General features: G+C 54.6%; 1 protein-coding gene across 3 annotated transcripts in view; it reads left to right on the top strand.

The window, feature by feature from the left end:
- The window catches only part of EDAR (ectodysplasin A receptor), a 60,823-nt gene that overhangs the window by 19,459 nt on the left and 19,900 nt on the right, over nt 1–21,464 (top strand). For 2 of the 3 annotated variants that reach the window (XM_032493678.1, XM_032493677.1), the window contains exons 1-4: nt 15,685–17,087; nt 18,755–18,823; nt 19,402–19,524; nt 20,059–20,240. In XM_032493678.1, coding sequence (XP_032349569.1) covers nt 17,082–17,087; nt 18,755–18,823; nt 19,402–19,524; nt 20,059–20,240 — 380 coding nt within the window. In that variant the 5' untranslated portion in view covers nt 15,685–17,081. Of the gene's footprint in view, nt 1–15,684; nt 17,088–18,754; nt 18,824–19,401; nt 19,525–20,058; nt 20,241–21,464 lie in introns of those variants that run through there. The other variant, XM_032493680.1, reaches the window with a different exon arrangement.

Below are 21,464 nucleotides of genomic sequence, written 5' to 3'. Positions count from 1 at the left end.
TTTTAATTTTTTTTTTATCCAAAGGCTGCTTAAAGACAAACATTTTTTGTTAAACTGCTGGTCGCTCATTTTCTGCAGGAACCGTGCAATTAATCTTGTTTATATGAAAGAGACAGGTTGTCTTTGCCAGCTTTCCTGAGCTATAATTAATGAAGATCAAAAATGTTACAAAGACATAGTATTTAGCTGAATGCAGATGAGGCTCAGGGACAGCTGCCCTTAAGAGGGGCAGGGGGAGGGCCAGGACCCTTCCATTTGGAGGGGCTCAGATTCACGGGAAGTGTCCTCCGTCACCAGCCCCCACTGGCCCGGATAGATGGGTTTGGAGGTGACGCAGAGCCTGGTGTCCCTTCAGTCATGTGCCAAGTGCAGCTGGAGGTGGCAGTAGTCTCCCCGCTTAGCTGAGGAGCCGAGTGTCCTGGCCGTGGCCAGGCTCTCAGCCATACTCAGAGAAGCCGAGGCCTGTGGCTGTGGGAAACTGGGCTGAGTCACTCAGTCTGGAGCTGCTCCCTTTTCTGCTGGGCCTCACAGCCTCAGGTCCCAGTTGCAAAACTCCAGACGAGGAGGAAAATGCAAAACAAATCGTAAACCAAAGATTTTCATCAAATTCTGATGATGCCAGACAGGAAATGAGCAGGTGCCAGTCAGCAAAATCTGCAGGGGAGTGTCCATCGACCAGGCAGCCAGTCTCTAACCAGACAAGCACCCACTGGCCGCGGGCGGCATCTCAGCTGTCCAGGAGGACCGAGGCAAGCGTGTTTGAACCCTCGGATCTGAAAGCTTGGTGCGCGGCTTGTGGGCAATAGGCCGGGATGGGGGTGATCTATGTCAGTGCACCAGAAACACCCGGCATTCAAAATCAGGCTGGGTCCTTACCTGAATCCAAACCAGAAGTCCCGTCTGAGTTAAAGGATGCTCACAGGCGTCGCTCACATGCACCCAGTCTCAGCCGTCTCATGCTCTTTAACGCCGTCACTGCACCTTGTGGGGTTGTTAAGAAGGATATCATCAAACAGGCATAAAGCCGATCAGGCACAGTGTTTGTAATAGTGAATATTGGTCAGATATTAGAGGATTAGCTGATTTAACTATGCTCCATCCATTCAGTGGGATACCTTGAATCCGATTAAAAAGAATGGGGTTTAAGACTCATTAAGGCCACAGGCAAGGAAGAAGGTAACCATAAGCAGCATGTAAACACTGCTCTCCTAACTTCATTTTAAAAGATACCTATGTCGGTACAAATAAAAGACCAAGAAAATGCATCAGAATGGGTGGTTTATGATTTTTATTTCCCCTTTCTGTTTTTCTTTTGTTTTTTAATTTTTTCATAAATGGAAAAAAATTCCAAAAATGGGAAATAGCTTGTATTCACTGGCACTTTCTATGCACCAAGCACTGTTATAAGCACTTGATACATACCGTCTCACTTAATCCTTCCATTCTGAGTGGGTTCTATTAATAATCATAATGTTACTAATGAGACAACTGAGGTTCAGAGATAGTTAATCTGCGCAAAGCCACATAGCTTGTAAATGATTGACCCAGAATTGGAACCCAGGAAATCTGACTTCAGAGTCCTGTACTTACAATCACTACAATGCTATTACTGAAACTAGTTGTGAGTGCTTACCGAGGGGAGGTGGGCCAGTCACTCACAGCCTAGTACAAATTTCTGTACAAAATGGTCTTCCCAGTGAGGGAATGGGTTGACAAAAGTGGGTAAAACCCCAGATGAAGCGCAGATCTGCACGGGCAGGCATTGACTAAGATGGAGGGGGAAGGCAAATGTTTCACAATTTTGCCAAGAGGAGTTGGTGGGGAGTCATTCCCCAAGCATAGTTTCAGGGCTGATGGCTGCGTCGATGCGGTAGAGGCCATACCCACCCAAAGTTAGCAGGATCTCCAAACTTGAAAGAGGGCAAGTGGGCTTCAGAACATCTGTGAAATTCCATTAAGTAGTGAACCATTCAAATGAGAAGCATGTTAAGAGGAGAAAATTGTGGTCCATTTATCACAGAGCTAATCATAACCACCTGCCCAGGGCACCACCATCCTCCTGCTGGTTCTGGAATAAGATCCTTGTTCTGAAGAGGAAATGGTCCAGGACATAGATTTATGCCATTGAAATGCCTCCAGTGCTGTCTGGGCTGCTGTAATGGACAGATTTTATAAAGCAGATCCTCTATAGCATACCAGTACAATGTTCAGCATTCAATAAAGCATTACCAGACATGAAGAAGAAGGAAAATGTGACCTAATAATCCAGGAAAAAGTAGACAATAGAAAGAGACCCCCCAAGACAACCCAGATGTTGGAATTAAAGGATAAAGACTTTGGGACACCCAGTATTAATATGTTCAAGGATTTAAAGGAAAAGGTGAACATAATGAGTGAGCTGATGGAGAATCTCAGCAGAGATAGTGAAAGTATTTTTAAAAAAGAAATTCTAGAACTGAGAAGTACAATATGACTTAACAACATGTAAAAGTTGTAGAAGAAAGAGGCAGCAAATTGAATTCTGATCAACTGAAATTGTCTAATCTGAAGAAGAGAGGTTTAAAAAAACATTTTGTATGTCCTCCTATTATTTAGAAAGTGCTTATCCCCTACCTTGTGTACTTAATGGAAACCAAATCCTGATGTTCAAAATCCCTTTGCAATGACTGCCAAAACTACCTTCCCACTTAATCTCCCAATACCCTTCATGTGAGCCCACCATTCTAACCAAAGCAACCAAGAAACTGCCCTACATTTTATCTCCTTACCTTAGCCTTTCTGTGTATGGTGCCTAGACCTGCAATTTTCTGCCATGCCCCAGGTCCCTAAGACAACACCAAATGCCACTTCATCCATGAAACTCTCCTCTGGGTGCCAACCAGCAGCAGGGCTGTTTTCCTCTTTTGATCTCGTCCTCGCTGCCCCCCACCAAAAAAAAAAAAAAAAAAAAGAAAAAACAAAGTAACAACAACAAGAAAAAACCTATGCGTGTGCTTCCTTATGGAAATACTCTTGATTCTAGCTTCCCAATCATTTGTCCACTGTCCAAGCCGCCCTGTTAGGCTGTAAGAGCATCAAGGGCCTTGCTTCTCATTCTTTCATTCTGTGTGACACCCTGACAGCCCTGGGAGGAGAGTAGTGTTTGTTGAATTAATCAGTACCCAGCCGAGATGGAGTAGGGCAGTCCGTGAATCAGGGTTGCCGGGAGCTTTCACTGCACGTCACAGATCTAATCCTTCAGAAATGATCTAGTTTAATACCCTCAGTTTACAGGTGAAAAAACAGGCCTGTTAGCAAGGCGTCTCACCCAAGGCCCCACCCTGGTCCAGCACTCTTTCTTCTGAACCGCATGACCTTCATCTGTGCACTTGTGTCTATTTAGGGTTATAAACAGGATTTTATGTAGGATTTGAAACAAAGAATTTCAGACATACGTTTAAATTCTGATAAGACTAACCCATTTCCATGAAGATTGCCTTATGCCAAATTCCTTTCCATTTTCCTGAAGTTCACTACCTGTTCATGCAATAATCACAGAAGCCTTTCTGGTTGAATTCTCATCTGACCTCGGACACGGTGTTGCCCAGGTAACAGAAATAACTGAAGATTCAACTCTTTGTGATCACATGTGGAGGTTCTCCAGTACCAGTACTGTGGTGTGGTCACTGGGATTAGAGTCCACAAGCCTGGACATGTGTGTAAGATGGGTGCTGAGATCACCGGGCACCAGCTCCTAGAGGGTGACTGGACCAGTACAACCAGGAGATGGGGCGAGGCCCCTCCACCCCAGCCATGACAAGAGCCCTCTGGGGAAGAGCCTGGAGCTACATGGAAGCTGTTCAGGATGCTGAGAGCCCCAGGACAGGTGGTTATCAGTCTGGTGAACAAGCATGAGAACTGGGGTGCGGGAGAGCCTGGGCATGGGCCTCCAGACGCTGAGGGGATGGAGGTGAGCGGTCGGTCTCCAGCCAAGTCTCTGACCGGGCAACTGCCCTCTGGAGGAGCAAGCTGCCTCTCCCCGGTCACCCACCTCCTGGCCCCCTGCTCCAATTCAGGACTACTCTCTGAGGCCTTTGCTGGGGATGCACCAGCCCAGCTTCTCAAGCCCACGGGTGTTCGTCCCCAGAGCTCCCCCAATAAACGTCTTGCACTCACATCTCCAGTTTGGAGTCTCTCAGGAAGAAAGAATAGCTGGTGAGGGCAGGGCCTTAGAGCTGAGGGGAAGCCCAGGCCAAGCTCCGGGGGGCAGATGGCAGGTGTCCTGCCAGGAGCTCAGAGCCCCGGGGGCATGAGTGTGAAGCCTCACCTGTCCCACCTGCAGGCACGTCGGAACGTAGAAGAATTAGGGGTCACCTGCACTTCCCGGATGGATCCAGCCCTGGCTGGCTCACCTGCTGCTGACTGACTCCAGCCCTCATCAAAGAAGCTCCCGGCTCAGAGGCTGCTGTCAGCTCTGCCTCGTGGGATGGGGAGTCCCTGTGCCGGCGGTGCTCGGCTCTGCAGCTAGGACCTCCTTCTTGAGGTCAGAGTCACCACAAATGCTGCCTTCCCGGCACCCGGCACCCAGGCCCAGCAGAGCTCAACAAACGTACCTTCTAACTGATGTGCCCCATTTGCGGCACCCACTCCCTGCAGTTCCAGGGAGATTAGTCCTACCTATGCCCAGACACACTGGATTCTTTGGAAGCCTCAGGACATGAAGGCCCCAGCCTCGGTGGGCTCACAGAATCTCTCATCTGGAAGGGGCGTGTTATTCGAGGTCACTTTCCGGTTGCACCTGCCTCTAAGGCAGCACGAAGCCCTCGCCTGCGACAGATCACAGGCTATGTGCACCATCATCCCAGCTGTGCCGACTTCAGAGCTTGGGAAGAGGCGAGAACATGTGTTTCCCGCCTGGCACTCAGGGCTGGGCCGAGCCACTCGCGGGAGCTCTCCAGTTGGTGTGACTAGCTTCTGCAGCCCCACACCAGTCCTCCAACCTCATCTGATCCTTGTTTATGGGCCAGAGTTAGGGGAAAAGTCTTCGTGGTAAAGTAAACCACAAGTCACACGCTGGCCCTGCGGTTCCAAAGGCAGTGGCAGGAGGAAGGCGTGTTCCATGAGGGTAACTGGACGCACCAGACAGTGCTCTGAACTGATGGCTGCAGGGCTCCGGCCAACAGGACAGTTTGGAAGTCTGGGAAAGCCGGGCTCCCATGAACTGAAAAGCAAATCATCAAATATTTCATGTGTGTATGAGTGTCAATGCTATTGCTTTAGAATATCCTTTAGAATCATTATTCTTTTCAAAATAGACAATGATCATAGGGAAAAAATCAAGCAATATAAAAAAGGACGGAGAAGAAAGCAAGAAAAAATGTCTAATTCTCCCACCTACAACCATTGCCAACATTAAGTGGACATTCGAATTGTGTGCATGCGTGTGTGTGTGTGTTTGTGTGTGTGAGTGTGTATGTGTGTGCATGTATGTGTGTGTGCATGCATGTGTGTGTATGTGTGTGAGTGTGTGTGTACATGTGTGTGTGTGTGAGTGAGTGTGTGTGTATGTGAGAGTGTGTGTGTGTGTGTAAAGTCCTTGGAGTATCTCCAGTGATGAGTTTTGCTGGCACAGCCCGTCACCCTCTCTCGCACTGCTCCCACCGTGTAGCCTGAGCCCTGTGGCACCCAGTGTGGCCCTTTCCCTCAGGATGTGATCCTAGACAGCCTTTCCTAAGTATCACTTTTTTTTAATTGAAGCAGAGTTGATTTACAATGTTGTGTTAGTTTCAGCTGAGCAGCAAAGTGCTTTGGTTACACGTAAATGTATTCTTTTTCAGATTCTTTCCCGTTACAGGTTATTACAAGATACTGACTTTAGCTGTGAGCTTGTCACACGCAGCCTTTGTTATGTTGAGGTATAACCCATCTATAATCCACCTTGTTAAGAGTTTTTATCATCAACGGATGTTGAATTTTACCAAATTCTTTTTCTGCATCTATTGAGATGATCATATGATTTTCATCCTTCACTTTGTGAATGTGGTGTATCAAATCGATTGATTTGCGAATACAGAACCATCCTTGCATCTCTGGGATGAATCCCACTTGATCGTGGTGTATGATCCTTTTCACGTGGATCTGCAGACCTGTCATATCTGTGCAAGGACGTGAGTTCAGGATCTTCCTACACTCTGCCGTCTTGAACCACCTCCCCAAATATTAAATTATTAAAAAGAGAATAGGTCTCTGAGTTTTAAGGGGAGCTAATTAGAGGTCTGGGTAGAATTAACAGAATGTGGTTTGTTTGGATTGCCAGTGATTTAAGTATTAACCACTGAGAATGCCACGAAAAAGGATTAGAAATGATTGAAAAACAGAAATACAGCTAATAAAAAAACTGAGATATATTTATTTTAAAATGCCATTAGTCTTAAATGAATAAACAAAAAATGCATGCAATTATTCAGCCTTTAAAAGGAAGAAAATTCTGCTACAACGTGGATGATCCTTGAAGGCATTATGTTGACTGAAATAAGCTGGTGACAAGTGGACAAATACTATGTGAGTCCACTCATATCGGGCCCCCAGAGGGGTCAGATTCTTAGAGACAGAAAGCAGATGGCGGGATACCATGCGCTGGGGGAGGGGAATGGGATGGGGACAGGCTTTCAGTTGGGAAAAATGAGAGGGATCCAGAGATGGATGGTGGGGATGGCTGCACAACAGTGTGAATGTGCTTAATGTTACTGAACTGTACGCTTAAAAAGCGTTAAAATGGTATATGCTTTTGTTATGTACTTTTATGTACAATTAAAAAAATGCCATAGATTCCATAGGAACACAGGCTAATTTAACTTTCTTGGGAAGTGGTCATTCTGTTCCTTAAATTTGAGTTGACTTGCACCCAAGGCTGGGAGGACATAAGACATGTAAATATGTATGTCTGTTAGAACTAATAAATGAATTCATTAAGGTTGTAGGGTAGAAAATCAATGGACAAAACTCTCTTTTATTTGTTATACACTAACAGCACTAACAGTGAACAATCAGAAAGAGAAATTAAGAAAATAATTCCCATTTATAAGTTTAAAAAAAAAGAATAAAATATCTGGGAATAAATTTAACCAAGGAAATTATAGACCTGTAAACTAAAAACTGTAAGACACTAATGAAAGAAATTGGACATGAACATTTAAAGTATACAGGATGGTCTTAAAAACAATAATCAGTACATATATGTAAACTAAAAGAATGTGCAGTGTCCTGTATATATGTACTTACATGCACTATAAGGTGTGTGTGCAGTCGGCCTGTGATAATTCTACCTAATAAAACTGAAAAAGGAAAAAAAATTAAGTACATAGGGTGGGCTAGGTTGCATGCAAGTAGACTGTCACTTTATATAAGGGACTTGAGCGTCTGTGGGTTTTGGTGTCTGCAGGGGGTCCTGGAACCAATCCCCAGTGTACTGAGAGCAACTATATGGCCAGTTAATTTACAAGAAAGGAAGCAAGAATACACAATGAGGCAAAGATAGTCTCTAATAAGCGGTGGTGGGAAAACTGGGCAGCCACATTTAGAAAACTGAAACTAGACCACTAGTCGTACACCACACACAAAAACTAACTCAAAATGGATTGAAGACTTGAATGTAAGGCCTGGAACGGTAAAACTCCTGAAGGAAAGCGTAGGTGGTGAGCTACCTGACGTCACGATGGGAGATTTCTTTTCATTGAAGTAGAGCTGATGTACAATGTTGTGTTAGTTTCTGGTGTACAGCATAGTGATGCAGTTATACAGATACAGTCTTCATCACTTCTTTTCATCATAGATTATTACAGGCTATTGAACATAGTTCCCTGTGCTGTACAGTCAGATCTTGCTGTCCTACTGTATCTATTCTGTATACAGTAGTTTTTATGTGCTAAACCCAGACTCCTAATTTATCCCACCCTCCCTCACTTTCCCCCCGGTAACCGTAAGTTTGTCTTCTATGTCTGTGAGTCTGTTTCTGGCTTGTAAATAACTTCAATTTGTGTCATTTTTTAAGATTCACATGAGTGGTATCATATGGCATTTTCTTTCTGTTTCTGGCTTATTTCACTTAGAATGACAATTGCCAGGTCTATCATTTCACTCCCTGTTTATGGCGGAGTAGTGCTCAATTGTATACATACACCACAACTTCTTTATCCAAGATGATATTTTTTTGAGTCTGACTCAAATGCGACAATGACTCCAGCAAAAGTAAACTAGTGGGACGACATCAAATTAAAAAGTTTCAGCACAATGAAGGGAACCATCAGCCAAACAGAGAGGCTGCCTGCTGAATGGGAGAGAATGATTGCAGATGATACATCCAACAAGGGGTTAGTGCTGGGAGTTTCCTCATCTGCGCAGGGGGACCAGCACCCACACCTGGTGAGCTCGGGCGGTGGACAGCTCTGCCCCTCCCGCCCCGCCCCGAGCACAGCGTGTCTTACTGAGGTCTGTTGACTGCGTGAATGTCCCCCCGGGGAAAATCTGCCCCCTGGGGGATGGGAGCCCTTACCACACCCCCGGCAGGAATCACAGCCACTTTAGGTTAAGGACAACAGTGTGAGCCCCGTGGCAACATTCCTTGCGGTCACAGTCACCCTATTTTAAATTTTCTCAAAGAAAATACGCTCCTTCAGAGCAGAGGAGCATTTGCCTTCGAGAACCTCAGTCTGTATGAGCTTCACATGCAAAACTCTCCCACGTAAACTCATCCCGTGCACCCCTGAGGAACAGACAGGCAGGGACCCCTGCACCTGCCCCAGGTGAGATGTAGGGTGACGACACTCAGGCGAGCCTGTGGGTCTCAGGCTGTGGCTTGTCCTGTCGCAGCTGCCATGCGCGGGAGAAAGTAGCACACCTGCAGTGGACACGGCGCCTGCCCCGTCCTGCTCGGCCTGGGACACCGTGGGGCACAGATGGTGCGACCTGAGCGGAGGAGGTGCTGGGCCGTGAGCCCCGTCCTGCGGCCTGGAGAACAGACACCAGCGCCCGACAGACAGCCCAGCATTGGCCAAGGGACACCCGCACAGCAAATTCTGCTCAGAATCAGGGTGTGCTTGGCAGCAGGCCCCTAAGTCTGGGGTGACTCTTCCTGTCCAGACGAGCCACTGTCTCAGCCCCTAATGTCACTACGTCTGATGTCTTCAGTGACCCTGGCTCTCTCTTTGCGGAAAGGACTGGGGGGAGAGGAATGCAGTGAGATTGCAGTGCAGTTGATTTCACATCGACATGAAATTAACCCATGGGGGACGGATCAGGTGTGACCCCGTGCCAAGGACGTGACCTCCTCCATTCCCTTTCTTTGGGGCCCTCCCGATGGACCCAGGGGTGCCTCTGTGAGTTTGCCTCCTCACATCGCCGCCAGTCCCAGAACAAATCTAAAAAGGGCTCAAAAATCTCCTCTCAAACCGGTAGAACAGGACCCTGAGTTTGACAGGAAGGATCCAAATTTACAAGCTCCCAGCTTCAGGCTAGGACTCGAAGTCGGGGACCTCGTGGTTCCTCCAGCACCACCACCTCCTGCCCGCGAGCCCATGTCAGTGGGTCTGGACCGGGACATGCAGAGCAAACAACCAAACTACGGCCCCTCTTTGCAGCTGTGGGTCCTCAGGGCACCCGCCTCTCTGTCCTCAGGGGTGACTCTTGGTGGGAGTCCTGTGGGCAACTCTTGGTGGGAGTCCATGTGCCTGGGGTCGGGCATCTGTGGAGCTGGCACCCCATCCAAAGGGGAGAGGAGGTATCAGATGTGCTGGATCCAAATGGAGGGCTGGGGGTGGGGGCGAGAGGGCAACAAGCCCACCAAAGGAGGCTGTGGGGGCCCCGACTCCCACCGCCCTGGCTCCCTGTGGCTCCCCTGGCCTCAGAGAGGGTTGTCCAGCTCTCATGGGTCTGCGGAAGTTACAGGAAACCAAGTCCATGTTGAACCGACTTCCCCACTCCAGCCACCTCCAGCCTCTCTCTGCCTGTGCTCCCAGGACCCCTGGGCCCGGGCTGAGGAGCATGACAGAAGAGGAGCCCATCTGGGTTGGGGCCCCAGCTCTGCCGCCTCTGTCTGTGTGACCTCAGGCACGTCACTTGACCTCTCTGAGCCTCCACGGGCTCAGCAAGTCAAATGGGGACTAGTAAGTACCCACCTCCTACACTCGGAATTAGATAGTGTGTCACCAGCAAGGCTGAGGCCCGGAAACACCCTCGAAAGGCGGAGAGATGGGGATGTGCCCTGAGGGTCCACTCCCAGAACTCAGGTTCCTAAAGAAATCAATGAGGGTTCTCTTCAGCCCTCGTGGTTTCCACCAGCTGAGGGCACCTGAAGGCTGCAATTTTCCCACCAGAAGGAAGCTCCGGGGCCCCGGTTGCCAGCTGCGACCCGCTGAGCCCGCCCTGCCCCGCCAGCCACACGTGCATCCTGAGGCTGGAGGCCCAGCACCTTGGTGTCCTCAGAAGTGAGGGCTATGCTGTGAGCGTCTCCTCAGGCCAAGTCTGTGTGAGCAGAAAGCACCTCAGAGAGAAGAGTTTTGTTGAGGATGATGGTTTTGATGGCGAGCAGACTGCTGCTTTCAGTACACTCAGTCTGTGCGAAGTGGCTTTTTGGGAGGTGTCCCTGGGTCCACTCCGGGCAGATGCCTCCATCTTCCCTCCCCCTCCCCTATGGCCGTGTTCGAGGCTGGTGTGCAACATGTGGAGCTGGATGGGCAAATGGGTCCTCAGGGACCAACACAGCCAAGGGGCAGGTGGGTGACAAGGGGGCACAGGAGGGCCTCGGGGCGGGAGGTTCCGATCATGATCAGGTGTTCGTGTTGCGTAGACATCATCCAACTCACTGCCTGCACCCTGGAAGTGGGTGGGTTTTATTGTGAGTTAATTGTACCACAATAAAGCTGGTTGCTTTTAAAGTCTCAGCAATGAGAACCATGAACCAGAACGAAAGCCGCCAGTTCCGAGGCAACATGAGACCGCTCAGCTCCAACTCCATCCGCTCGCTGTGCTGGGCCCGCGGGCCCCCAGGTGGCGGTGGAGGTCCTGACCTGGCCTGGCGGCCCGGCAGCCCACGCACACAGCTGCCCACGGGGGAGGCCCCCTTCCCGCTCTGACTCCAGGCCTCAAATGGAGGCACCAAGGGAGGAGCGGATGGGGGTCCTGGGGGGTCTCAGGCCTGGAGAGCTGCGCCCTGGCCTCCAGCTCCCTCTCAGTCTTGGGAGGCCCCCGCGGCCTCTGCCACCCATGTGGGAGCCGTCTAATTACCCACAATAACAATCTGCGGACCGCAGGCCAGCCCCTCGGGGCAGCGTTATAACAGAGCTAACTTCCAGGTGCTTCTGCTTCATCTCTGCTCAGCAGCTGACGCAGAATCTGTTGATCCCAGTGCCAGTAAATGATTTCCCTCAACTTCCTCTGCTTAAAGGACACCTCCACCATCAAATCAGGGTCTCTTATTCAGCGGACGTGGCTTGGGTGCTAGGAGTGTCTCGCTGGGGTGGTTCAGTTGTGCTGCGGAGCAGGACTGCTGTGGCCGAGACCTGCCGCGTGCCCAGCCTCATCCCCGGACACAGCGGGGATGCCGGTGCCCGGGGGGCTGCAGGGAGGGCTTAAAGGACTGCCTTCCCGACATGTGTGAGCAGAGAAAGGAGGACAGTGCCCTGGGGGGGGGCCTGCACGGTGGCCCCTGCGCAGAAAACGAGAGTGCGGGGTTCCGTTGGTGCAGGTCAGGAGGTGACTCTGCGGCTCAGAGAGTGGACAGAGCGGTGCCTGGAGGAAGCAAGGGACGTGGCCTCCCTGGCCTTAGCCCTGCTGTCCCTTCATCTTGCCCTCTGCCTTTCAGTGTGACTCCTGGCCAACCTTGGCCATCCCCTTCTCTGTGTCGGAGGCAGCTTTCCTGACCTCCCGGGCACATCACTTCTCCCCGTACACAACACCCCTCGGGCTCTCCCTGCTCCGGCCACTCATCCCCTCCTTGGCGTCAATCTCACGGTCACCAAGTTGCGAGGCACCCCCTGGGCAGGGATTGTGACAACTTGTTCAGCCTGGTCTGAAGTAGGGGTTCAGTAAGTACTGCATGGATGCTGGGTGGATGGTGGGTGGACGGACGGATGGATGGAAGGATGGACGTCACTCATGTTAAAAAGCTATAATGAGAGTGGCTGCTATGATGTCTCAACAAAGTTTCATGTTTAAATGTTTATGTGCGAGTCCTAGGAAAACTTGCATTTTCTAATTTAAAGTGATGCATTTCAGTTAAAACAATCTTCCTGATTTCACCCGGGAAATACTTTCCCTCAATTTTGATAAGACACTAAAATAGGGGCTTTTCTGAAAGGTTCACCCGGCTTACCACGTGTGCAAGACCCTTCCATGAAATAGAAATGAGTCTGTGAGCACAGACCTCGCGGCGGGAGGCTAGGGCGAGGATACCTGCCCTCCGTCTGAGCTTTCTGGGTGGAGAAATCCTGGCCACATTATTTTCACAAGCCTCCTGGCCTTCAAGAAGGCAGCAGCGTCTCAACACCATGCTCTGTTCCAAATGCAGGGCAGAGCTCCCCCTGCTCCGGGTGCAGACCCGCTTCCGTCGCCGCAGACACGTGAGCCTGGCTGAGCGCTGTGAGTGCGGAGGGGCCCAAAGCCAGCCCCCCAGGCAGGAGCAGCAGCGCTGGTGTTCGGGGAGCCCTCTGCGGCCAGGCCGGCCGCGGCCCTGCAGGAACCATGAACGCTGCCGCTGGTGTGCATGCAGGGAAAATAAAAACGGGCAGGAGGAGCTGAGTGAAACAGAAAGCTGAGATGTGAACAGAGGTGTCCAAGATGCCAGTTTTCCTTGCTTTTGACTGCTCTCGGGATTCTGCGGCTGAGGAGCAAGGGACCCACCTAGGACTCAAAATAGTGTGACACACTCATTCATGTTCTGGGCTTGTCCCAGGAGTGAGGCCTGCTGGTGTGCCTCCAGCAGAGGAGGGGAAGTCCCTAAACAATTATATGTACATGTGCACACATGTGTATAGCCACACAGGGACATACGTGTCATGGGAATGTATGGACACCATCCGCCACTCTGCGACTCTGCTGGAGGCCGGTCACCTGTCCAGCCCTCAAGTCCTACCCAAGGACCCTGAGCGCCAGGCATGGAGACTGGCCCTTTGAACCCCTGATGGGGAGTAAGGCTCTGGGAGGCCCCCCAACCCCCTGCTGCCCAGCCTCCTGCTCAGCCCCACCCTTGGCCCCTTAGGGGTCTGAAGAAGACTCTCCAGCCTCTGCCTCTCGACCGCTGGTTGCACTGCCCGGGGAGGGTGGCCTTGCCCGCACAGCCAGGCTGCCTGGAATGGGACAGACTATTTAATTTGCAGGGTTGCCAAACAGAAAGGGGGCCCCTTGTTTAAAAATCCTGCCCCAGCCTGTGTTGAGTGCAGGTGTCAGGGCTGCGAGAGGCCCCCCAGATGCCTCCCAGACTCCCCGAATTCTCAGAAACAGGTCTGGCAGAAACAGAAGTGAAAGAGATTGGGTTAATATCTTCACAATCTAGTGTTAATTAGCACCATCCAACCAAGAGCGGGAGCTTCCCGGGAGCATAAATCACATCAGAGGCCTGTTTCCAGCCGCTCTGATAATGACCTGCAGACTCCTGGGGACGGAGGGGTCTGTCTACGCTGGTGGGAAGGGGGCCTCCTGGGGGATCTGGGGAGGAGGACCCTCCTGCTGGGGGAGAGTGAGGAGGCCGGAGTGGGCGGATGTCAGGGAGAGCTGTGTGGCTGCTTCCCCAGAACCAGGCAGCTGCCAGCACCTCTGCTCTTTTCACAAAGAGCTTGAGTGAGGACCAGGGTCCTTTCCCATGTCCACCCCCGTCCCGGAATGTGGACCACCAAGGGCAGCACCGACCTCCCCAGGGGGCAAGCAGGACCTCTATCCCAGGTCCCTGCAGTCCAATGAGGACAAGGGGCCCAGTCAGCCAGCACCACCTTCTGAGCACCTAGCAGGTGAACACACTGGCACCGGAGGGCCCCGAACAGAGGGACCTCCGACCCATGCACTTAACAAGTCATCGAGGGCCTGCTTCCTACCAAGCCTGCCCACAGGTCCAGGCAGGCAGCACCCCAGGTTGGCTGCCTTCCTGGAGGAGGAGCCTTGGGGAGAGGCAGCCTCCTCACCTTTCAGGGGTCAGGTGCAGCCGAGGGCCCAACCAGACCCGGGAGCGTGAGGTCCGGGCTTGCCTGCCCATGGGCGCCGACTGCCGGGCGCAGCCTCCGTCCTGCCCCGGACAGCATGGGGACAAGAGTCCGCTGTCCTCAGGGAAGGTCCCTCCCAGACGGGCGGGGGCCCTGGATGCACAGGACGGGCCTAGACCTCTGTGTGGTTATGACGTGTGCATGTCTGTCACCGACCCCAGGTCTGTAAGCAGCTGCACAGAGCAGCTCCAACTCACCCCAGGGAAACCCGGGCCGGGATCTGTGGGGAATGAAGCCCCGAATAAGATGCTCCTGGGAGGCCTTCCAGACTGGCTTCCCCAGACATTGAGGTACACTGGCCGCCTGGGGATCCAGCGGAAACGCTGATCCTGACGTGGTGGGTCCACAGACGCCAGGGGTCCGCACTGCCAGCGAGCTTCCAGGTGACTCAGCGCTGCTGTCCTGGGACCCATGTTGGCATCAAGGCTGGATGGTGGTCCAACACGCTCTTCCTGGCTTACGTCCCCAACTCTGCCTTTGTGTCGGCCTCGTCCGAGCATCCAGGCTCGCATACGACCAGGGGACGAAAGGCCTCCTACTCCTGGCCAATGCCTCTTCCAGTCCTGGCCTCCAGCCGTCCCAGGGCAGCCTCTGTTCCACCTCTGACGTGGGGCTCACGGAGACAGTGGCTCCTGCTGCTCACACGTGTTGCCGGTCGTCTGACCCCCAAGGTGAGGCCAGAGTCCCTGATTCTCACACGTGAGCAAGAGGCCGCCTGTTCACCTGGTCGCAGGGCATCCGGAAATCCTTCCTCCAAGCGGGACAGAATCCCTCGGTTGCCCACCAGAGGCCAGCCCCACCAGCAGGATTCACGTCTGGAGAGGCCAGCCCTGGCGTGAACTGGCTGAACTGCTTTGTCTGGGATGGGGGGTGCCCAGCTGTCTGACCAATCTTCCTAGAACCAGGGTGAGAGGCCCTCAGAGAAGGCATCTGGGCACCCTGAGCCCAGGAAGCCAGACCCTCGGCCACCACGTGACCTCTGGCCTCCAGGAACACCTCCACCTCGGGCCTGGAGTCACCCAGCCCGCAGCCCCGCTCACCCGCTCTGCTGTGCCCACGGCCCAGGCCCTGCTCTAGAAGGGGAGTTGAAGCTACCTGGACATCTTGCTTTGCTCCAGGTCTCAGCACACGGTCGCCTGGGAGTTGAGGATGCGAGAGAGGTTCCCTGACTGGAGACCCCACTTTATACGCTGGGCCTAAGTATGTTTCCAACTTTGGCTGATTCTCCACTTCCACAGCCGGTGTGTGAAGCTTACACGTTGGGAAGCCCTGGACGGGGGAAGCTCTGTTTTGGGCTCCTCCCTCGGCTCTGGAGTTCCAGCTGCGGGAAGGCAGGGCAGGGCGCCGCCGTCACTCCAGGCACTTGAGGACTCAGATGAGACCGCACAGCTGCCCCACCGGGCTCCCAGCCCAGGTCCCTGCAGGTCAGACGGCGTGGTGCCCCCAGAGTGGCTGGGGCGGGACCAGGTGGGGCCAGCCAGGTGGGACCACTGGGCCGCTCCCACAGCCCCCTCATGGCTGGGCACCCTTCTCATCCCCATTTCATAGACGAGGCAGCAGGGGCACCGTGCTCTCCCCAGATGTGATCCAGCTTGCTCCCAGTCACCACGCTTTCCCTCCTGCTTGGGCAGCAGCGGCCCGGCCACTGGCCAAGGTCATAGGACGCTGGGGAGAGACCAACAATCCCAGCAGGATGACTCTCCAAACGGCCTGAGGGTCCAGCCTGCCCTCTCCCCCACCCAGCTGGGCACCCGTGGGGCAGCGAGGACCCGGCCAGAGCAGCGGCTCCGTCTCTGCTGTGTTGTCATTTGAGGTGGACGTTGCAGAGGAAGGGGCTGCGACAGGGGAGTGGACTCAGGAGGAGCGGTCAGCCAGCAGGAGGGCGGAGCTCTGGAGGAGGCCCCGTGGTGGACGGTCCAGGCTGACTGGCTCCCAGGGTCCTGGGCGTCGTGGTGGCCGTAAGTCTTGACAAGAGGCAGCTGTGATCCCGCAGGAGCATTTTGGGGGACCACGTGGCAGCTGGACTCACTGGGCCATTTGCAGACCCCGAACTAGACCATCGTTAGGCTGGGCAGCAGCCTTGTCTGTCGGCCGACGGGAGCAGGTGTTTCAGGGCGCCCACCCTGTTTCCTGATCACTGCCGCGGTTACAGGCCTTGAGCACCAGCTCAGACAGCGGAGGGGCCGGGCGCGGCCCTGCATGGGGTTGGGCATCCCCAAAGTGAAATCAGCCAGAGGTCATGACGGGAGATACTCCTCCCGCCAGCTCCCAGGCGCTGCAGGTGCAGGGCCCTGTCCGCGAGGGCTCAGACCTGGGGCTGGAGCCCTGCCCGGGCACTGCCCTCACCTTCCTCCAAACCCCTCCTCCTGGGGAGTCGAAGTCGATGACAGAAATGCATCCAAAGCCACAGACTCTGTCTTGTTTCTGCGTCCATGGGTTTGCCTGGGAATGTCTTCAGTGAGCCTTTCCACAAGGCCCCGGAGGTCAGGGAGGTGCGCCCCGCCCGGCCCTGCCCGTGTTTACAGGGAGGCACTCCCAGGCGTGGCTATAATTAGGAGTCAATTAAGTCAGAAACCCTCGGCATTGTCCCTGGAAGGCCTCCAGGGCTGCTGCTTCCCGGGGGAGCCTCGGGTCTGAGACTCGAGGAAACCCACCGTCCTGACTCAGGCCGGCTGCCCGCGGGGGGCTGGCTCCCCGGTTCCGGCCTTTGTCTGTGCCGTCCCTCCCCACCTGGCGGACTGCAGGCCCCGGCTTGCCGCTCGCTGGGAGGAAAACACCCAGGAGTTCACGGCCCGGTGCCTGGCGCTTGCATCTGGCCTGGTCTGTTCGGGGTTTTCAAACAAAACGGAGTTCTGAATGCAGGTCTGTGTGCAGGGAAAGTGGGGGAAAGGCAGTTCTTGTGTCTTCAAGAGATTCCGGAAACCTAAGCCCTCCCCCGAAGCCGCCTGATGTTGCCGGGGTGAAAGCCAGGCCAGCAGGGCGGAGATCCGGAAAGACCTCGGCCTCGGGGCTCGCGTCCCATCTTCCCCGGGGTCGCCGGGGCGTCCTGTCCAAACCTCTCCCGGCAGCCGTCCCTCCTGCCTTTCTTTCGGTCACAGAGTTCACGCTTCTGCCCCTAATTCAGGAAAAAGGGATGGCTCCCCACAACCTGCCTCAGTCTAGTCACCCACCCCTGCCTCACTCCTGCCAAAAACTCTCATTGAGAAGCTGGTGGCTGTCTCTGCAGACAGGTCTCTGTGTAGCAAGCTTTGAAATCACACACTGGGAGCCAGGCTGTGTGTGGTCTTGGCCGAGCCTGCTGTGTCCCCTGGGCTGAGGTCCCCAGGTTGCGTTTGTTGTGACCATAAACAAGCACGAAAGCTCACAGCCCCACCTGGACTTCATGTGGGAGGCTGGACGGAGGACACCCCGGGCTGAGAGACAGAGGACTCAGTGCTCCGGAGGTCAGCCCCTTGCTGGCCTCTGGCCGCACATTTGTGTTGGGTGCTTCTCCCCAAAATTCTCACTGAGCAGGTCCTGGGGGTTAGAAAAGAAGGCCTGTGAGGAGGGACTGCCCGCAGCCCCGGACCCCGACTTCTCCACCTTGACCTCCTGACTCACAACCAGTGACCCTGTGGTGGCTTTTCTCCCAGTGCCATGAGGATGCTGTGTTGCAGGCATGAGGTTCAGGGCTTTTCTCCGAAGTAGAAGGGGCCCCATCTGGTCGGGCCTGCTGCTCTGAGGCTCCCACCCTGTCCCCACATGGGTTGGGGACTGTGGGTTTCCATGACCACGACGGGACTGGGGCTCCCCAAGGCCAGCTGACCTCGGTCTGAGACGGTTGATTCTGGAAGGCTCTCACGCAGCCCAGCCATCAGAACAGGGTGTGCTGTGTGATTACGAATTCAAACCCTGGGTCCAGGCGAGGTGCCTGCGGCCCGCGTGTGGCACCCGGGTGAGCCCACCACCCTCTGTGCAGCCAGGCTCCCAGGCAGACTGGTTCTGAGTGGGAAACACAGATATCTACTTCTGAAAAGGACAAGTGAAAAATAACCGCGATGCTTCGTTTGGGTGGCAATGAGTTTGTGAACTGCTGGGCCCCGAGCCCGGCCCCCCACCCCACCCCTGCCCCGCCGTCGTGTGGCCTTGGGCAGCACTTGGCCTCTCTGAGCCCCAGTCATCTCAGCACTAAAACTCTGCGGTTAGACGGATGACGCGGCTGGGGCAGCGGGAAGTGGGGTACAATGGGCGGGAGGGGCAGGGCACCCCCAAGCAGCCCTGCTTCCTCAGACTCTCTGAGCACAAGGACAGTGGCCATCCCCTGGGCGTGAGTGATCAGCCCTCCGTGGGCTCTGGGCCTTCGTCTTTGGGCTTTTCCCAGGACGGCACGATGCTGGGGGAGGGGCCACAGATGGTGGCGTCCAAGGGGCTGGGGCTCAGCTGAAATCTGCCTTTTCCTTTGGGGCTCATTCATTCCCGCTGTGTCTGCCATGGAGGTGGGCCTGGGCCATGGCCGGTGGGTCCTGGCACTGACGAGGTGTGTCTTTCAGGTAAACCCGTGGGAGAGGATGGCCCACGAGAAAGGCTGCACTCGGACAGCCTGGCTGCCTGTCCTGTTGGTAAGTGGCCATGGGCCTGCCGCCTGCGCCCTCGCCTGGGGGTTCCGTGGGAGCTCTGGCCAGCTGTGTCCTCCAGGCTAGGCCCCCGTCAGCAGAGCAGTGACATGGGGGTGGTGACAACAGCACAGCCCCGGCAGAGCCCTGACCAGCTCCCCGCCCCAGTTAGACACTCTGGTCGGAGCTGCCCTCACCTGCCTTTCGTGGTCCATGTCGTGGTACCAGCCTGGCATCTGTGTGGCAAGTTCCATGCCCGTGGCCACGAAACTGGGGGAGGCCAAGCCCCTGGGCCCCCCAGGAGCAGAGACACCTGTGACTGAGAGCTTGCTGTTCTAGGCAGCTGGGAGGGGCCTCGCTGGGACTCAGAGGGAGTGGGGGCAGTTCCTGGGTATAGGGCGCCTGGGCTGCAGCCTCGGACAGCAGGTCATTAGCTAAAGGCACCCGGGACTTGGTGACAAATGAGCACCAGGGCCCAAGGGGCCCCCACCCGGATCCTTCAGCCACCACCTGCGGGTACAGGCCCCAGGTATGTGCGGGTCTTCCGGGGGTTCGGAGGCCAAAGACCCCCTTCCCTGAGGCAGGCGTCCTTGACGTGCTCGGCGGGAGCGGAGTACTCCAGCTGCGGGGAGAACGAGTTCTACAACCAGACCACCGGGCTGTGCCACTCGTGCCCCCAGTGCGGGCCGGGGGAGGAGCCCTACTTGGTAAGGCCCCTGCACGCTGCCTGGGGTGAGTGAAGATTAAGTGGTCTGAGCGGTGGGGGTCACAGACGATGCTGACCAGGGGAGGGAGCAAGCCTGTCAGACCCAGAGGACGGCTTCCTACTCTGCTGTCGCTGGCGGGGAGCAGGGCTGCGACATGCTGCTCCTGAGGGCCGCTACTCCCCCCGCCTCGGGAACGGCCACCACGGATGTCTTCAGTGCTAGAAAAACGTCCTCGTTCTTGCAGAGACCAGGGAGTCAGGCCCCAAGGGCCGCAGCACCATCTGGCTGCCCATCGGCTTGGCTGGTTGAGTTTACCCAGGACAGGTCAGGAGGGCAGCGTCAGGCTGGGGGCACCGGGGACAGAAGGGCTCAGAACAGGGATGTGGGCAGCGCAGTCAGGACGGTGAGGCCGCCAAGGCCGAGAGAAGCCCCTGTAAACAGCCAGTGCGCCACCCGGTGCCCCGAGGATGGCGGGTTCGGTCATGGCAAGGCAGCCGCTGTACTGATGGGGTCCCCTGTCCCTTCCCCGACCAGTCCTGTGGCTATGGCACCAAAGATGAGGACTATGGCTGCGTCCCCTGCCCCGCAGAGAAGTTCTCCAAAGGAGGCTACCAGATATGCCGACGCCACAAAGACTGTGAAGGCTTCTTCCGGGCCACGGTGCTGACTCCAGGGGATGCGGAGAACGATGCTGAGTGTGGGCCTTGCCTCCCCGGGTGAGCACGGCGCTGTCCCCCCACCACGCTCTCTGCCAAATCCCTGTGGGCCCCATTGGTGAGGACTCCCCCAGCACCAGTGGGGCACCAGGTGGTGATGGAGGTGGAGACGGAGGTGGTGGAGGTGGTGATGGAGGTGGGGGGGGGCACATGTTGGCTGCCTCCCCCAAGAAGGGCAGCCCACTCAGGGCACCCACTCAGGCCCTGCGTCTGTGTCTCCCATGTGGACGTGGTCATAATCATACCTTCTGACTCCCTACATCAAACAGGTCTGTTGATTATTTACAATGAGACAATGTAGCTCTCATGCTTTGGAGGAAAGAAAACCAAAACTCCATACGAATGTATTGCTTTTGCCATTTTTAGTATTCTGGACAAAACCGAGGGTAAAAAGCTGCTCATAGAAATATTAGAGACATATTTGGTGCCTATAATTCCACCACAATCCTGTTATATATCAAAAGTCTCCCCAAAAAAAGAAGTGAAAAGTGCAATTAGCGTGAGAGACAGAAAGATAGAATCTTCCTTCTTACAGGCAAGACAGTTAGCAGATTCCCCTTGGGACGAGGGAAGTACAGCCTTGACACCCAGTAACCACCTCCCTCTGGTGGCCACACCACATATGTTTGTAAGGGCCACAGATAGAAAGTGAAAGCAGTGATGAAGGCTACGGGGTGGTGATAATGGTAGAGGTGATGGAGGTTGGGGGGTGGATGTGGTGATGGAGGTGGGGGGGTGGAGGTGGTGATGGAGGTGGGGGGGTGGGGGTGGTGATGGAGATGGGGGGGTGGAGGTGGTGATGGAGGTGGGGGGGTGGAGGTGGTGATGGAGGTGGAGGTGGTGATGGTGGCAGTGATGGTGGTAGCCATGGGGGCGGCAGCACTTGGAACAGTGCACTGTGTTTTGGAGCCCACTCGCACACATGTTATCCCCCTCAATCACTGTACTGAAATGAGAAAGGAAAGAAGAAGAAAACACCCAAACAAGGACACTGGGCATTAGTCTGTAAGAAACAGGAAGTACGGAAAGACCCTCCAAGTTACAAATAGATTGAAAGTGAAAAGCTCTTTAACACGAGGAGATACTTTAAACTTGGAGAAAGTAACCAGAGTTCAGATGTGTCACTGGGAAGTGTCCATGTCCGGGGCTCCCACCGCCATCTCTCCACTGGTGACTGTCCCGCACTCACAGGCTCTCTGGTTTTCTGTCTTCAGTTCAGACCCA

This window comes from Camelus ferus, chromosome 12, assembly GCF_009834535.1.
Source record: "Camelus ferus isolate YT-003-E chromosome 12, BCGSAC_Cfer_1.0, whole genome shotgun sequence".
In the NCBI taxonomy this organism is placed as follows: Eukaryota; Metazoa; Chordata; class Mammalia; order Artiodactyla; family Camelidae; genus Camelus; species Camelus ferus.
The sequence above is the reverse complement of the archived record's forward strand: the minus strand, read 5'-3'. Positions and strand labels throughout refer to the sequence as shown.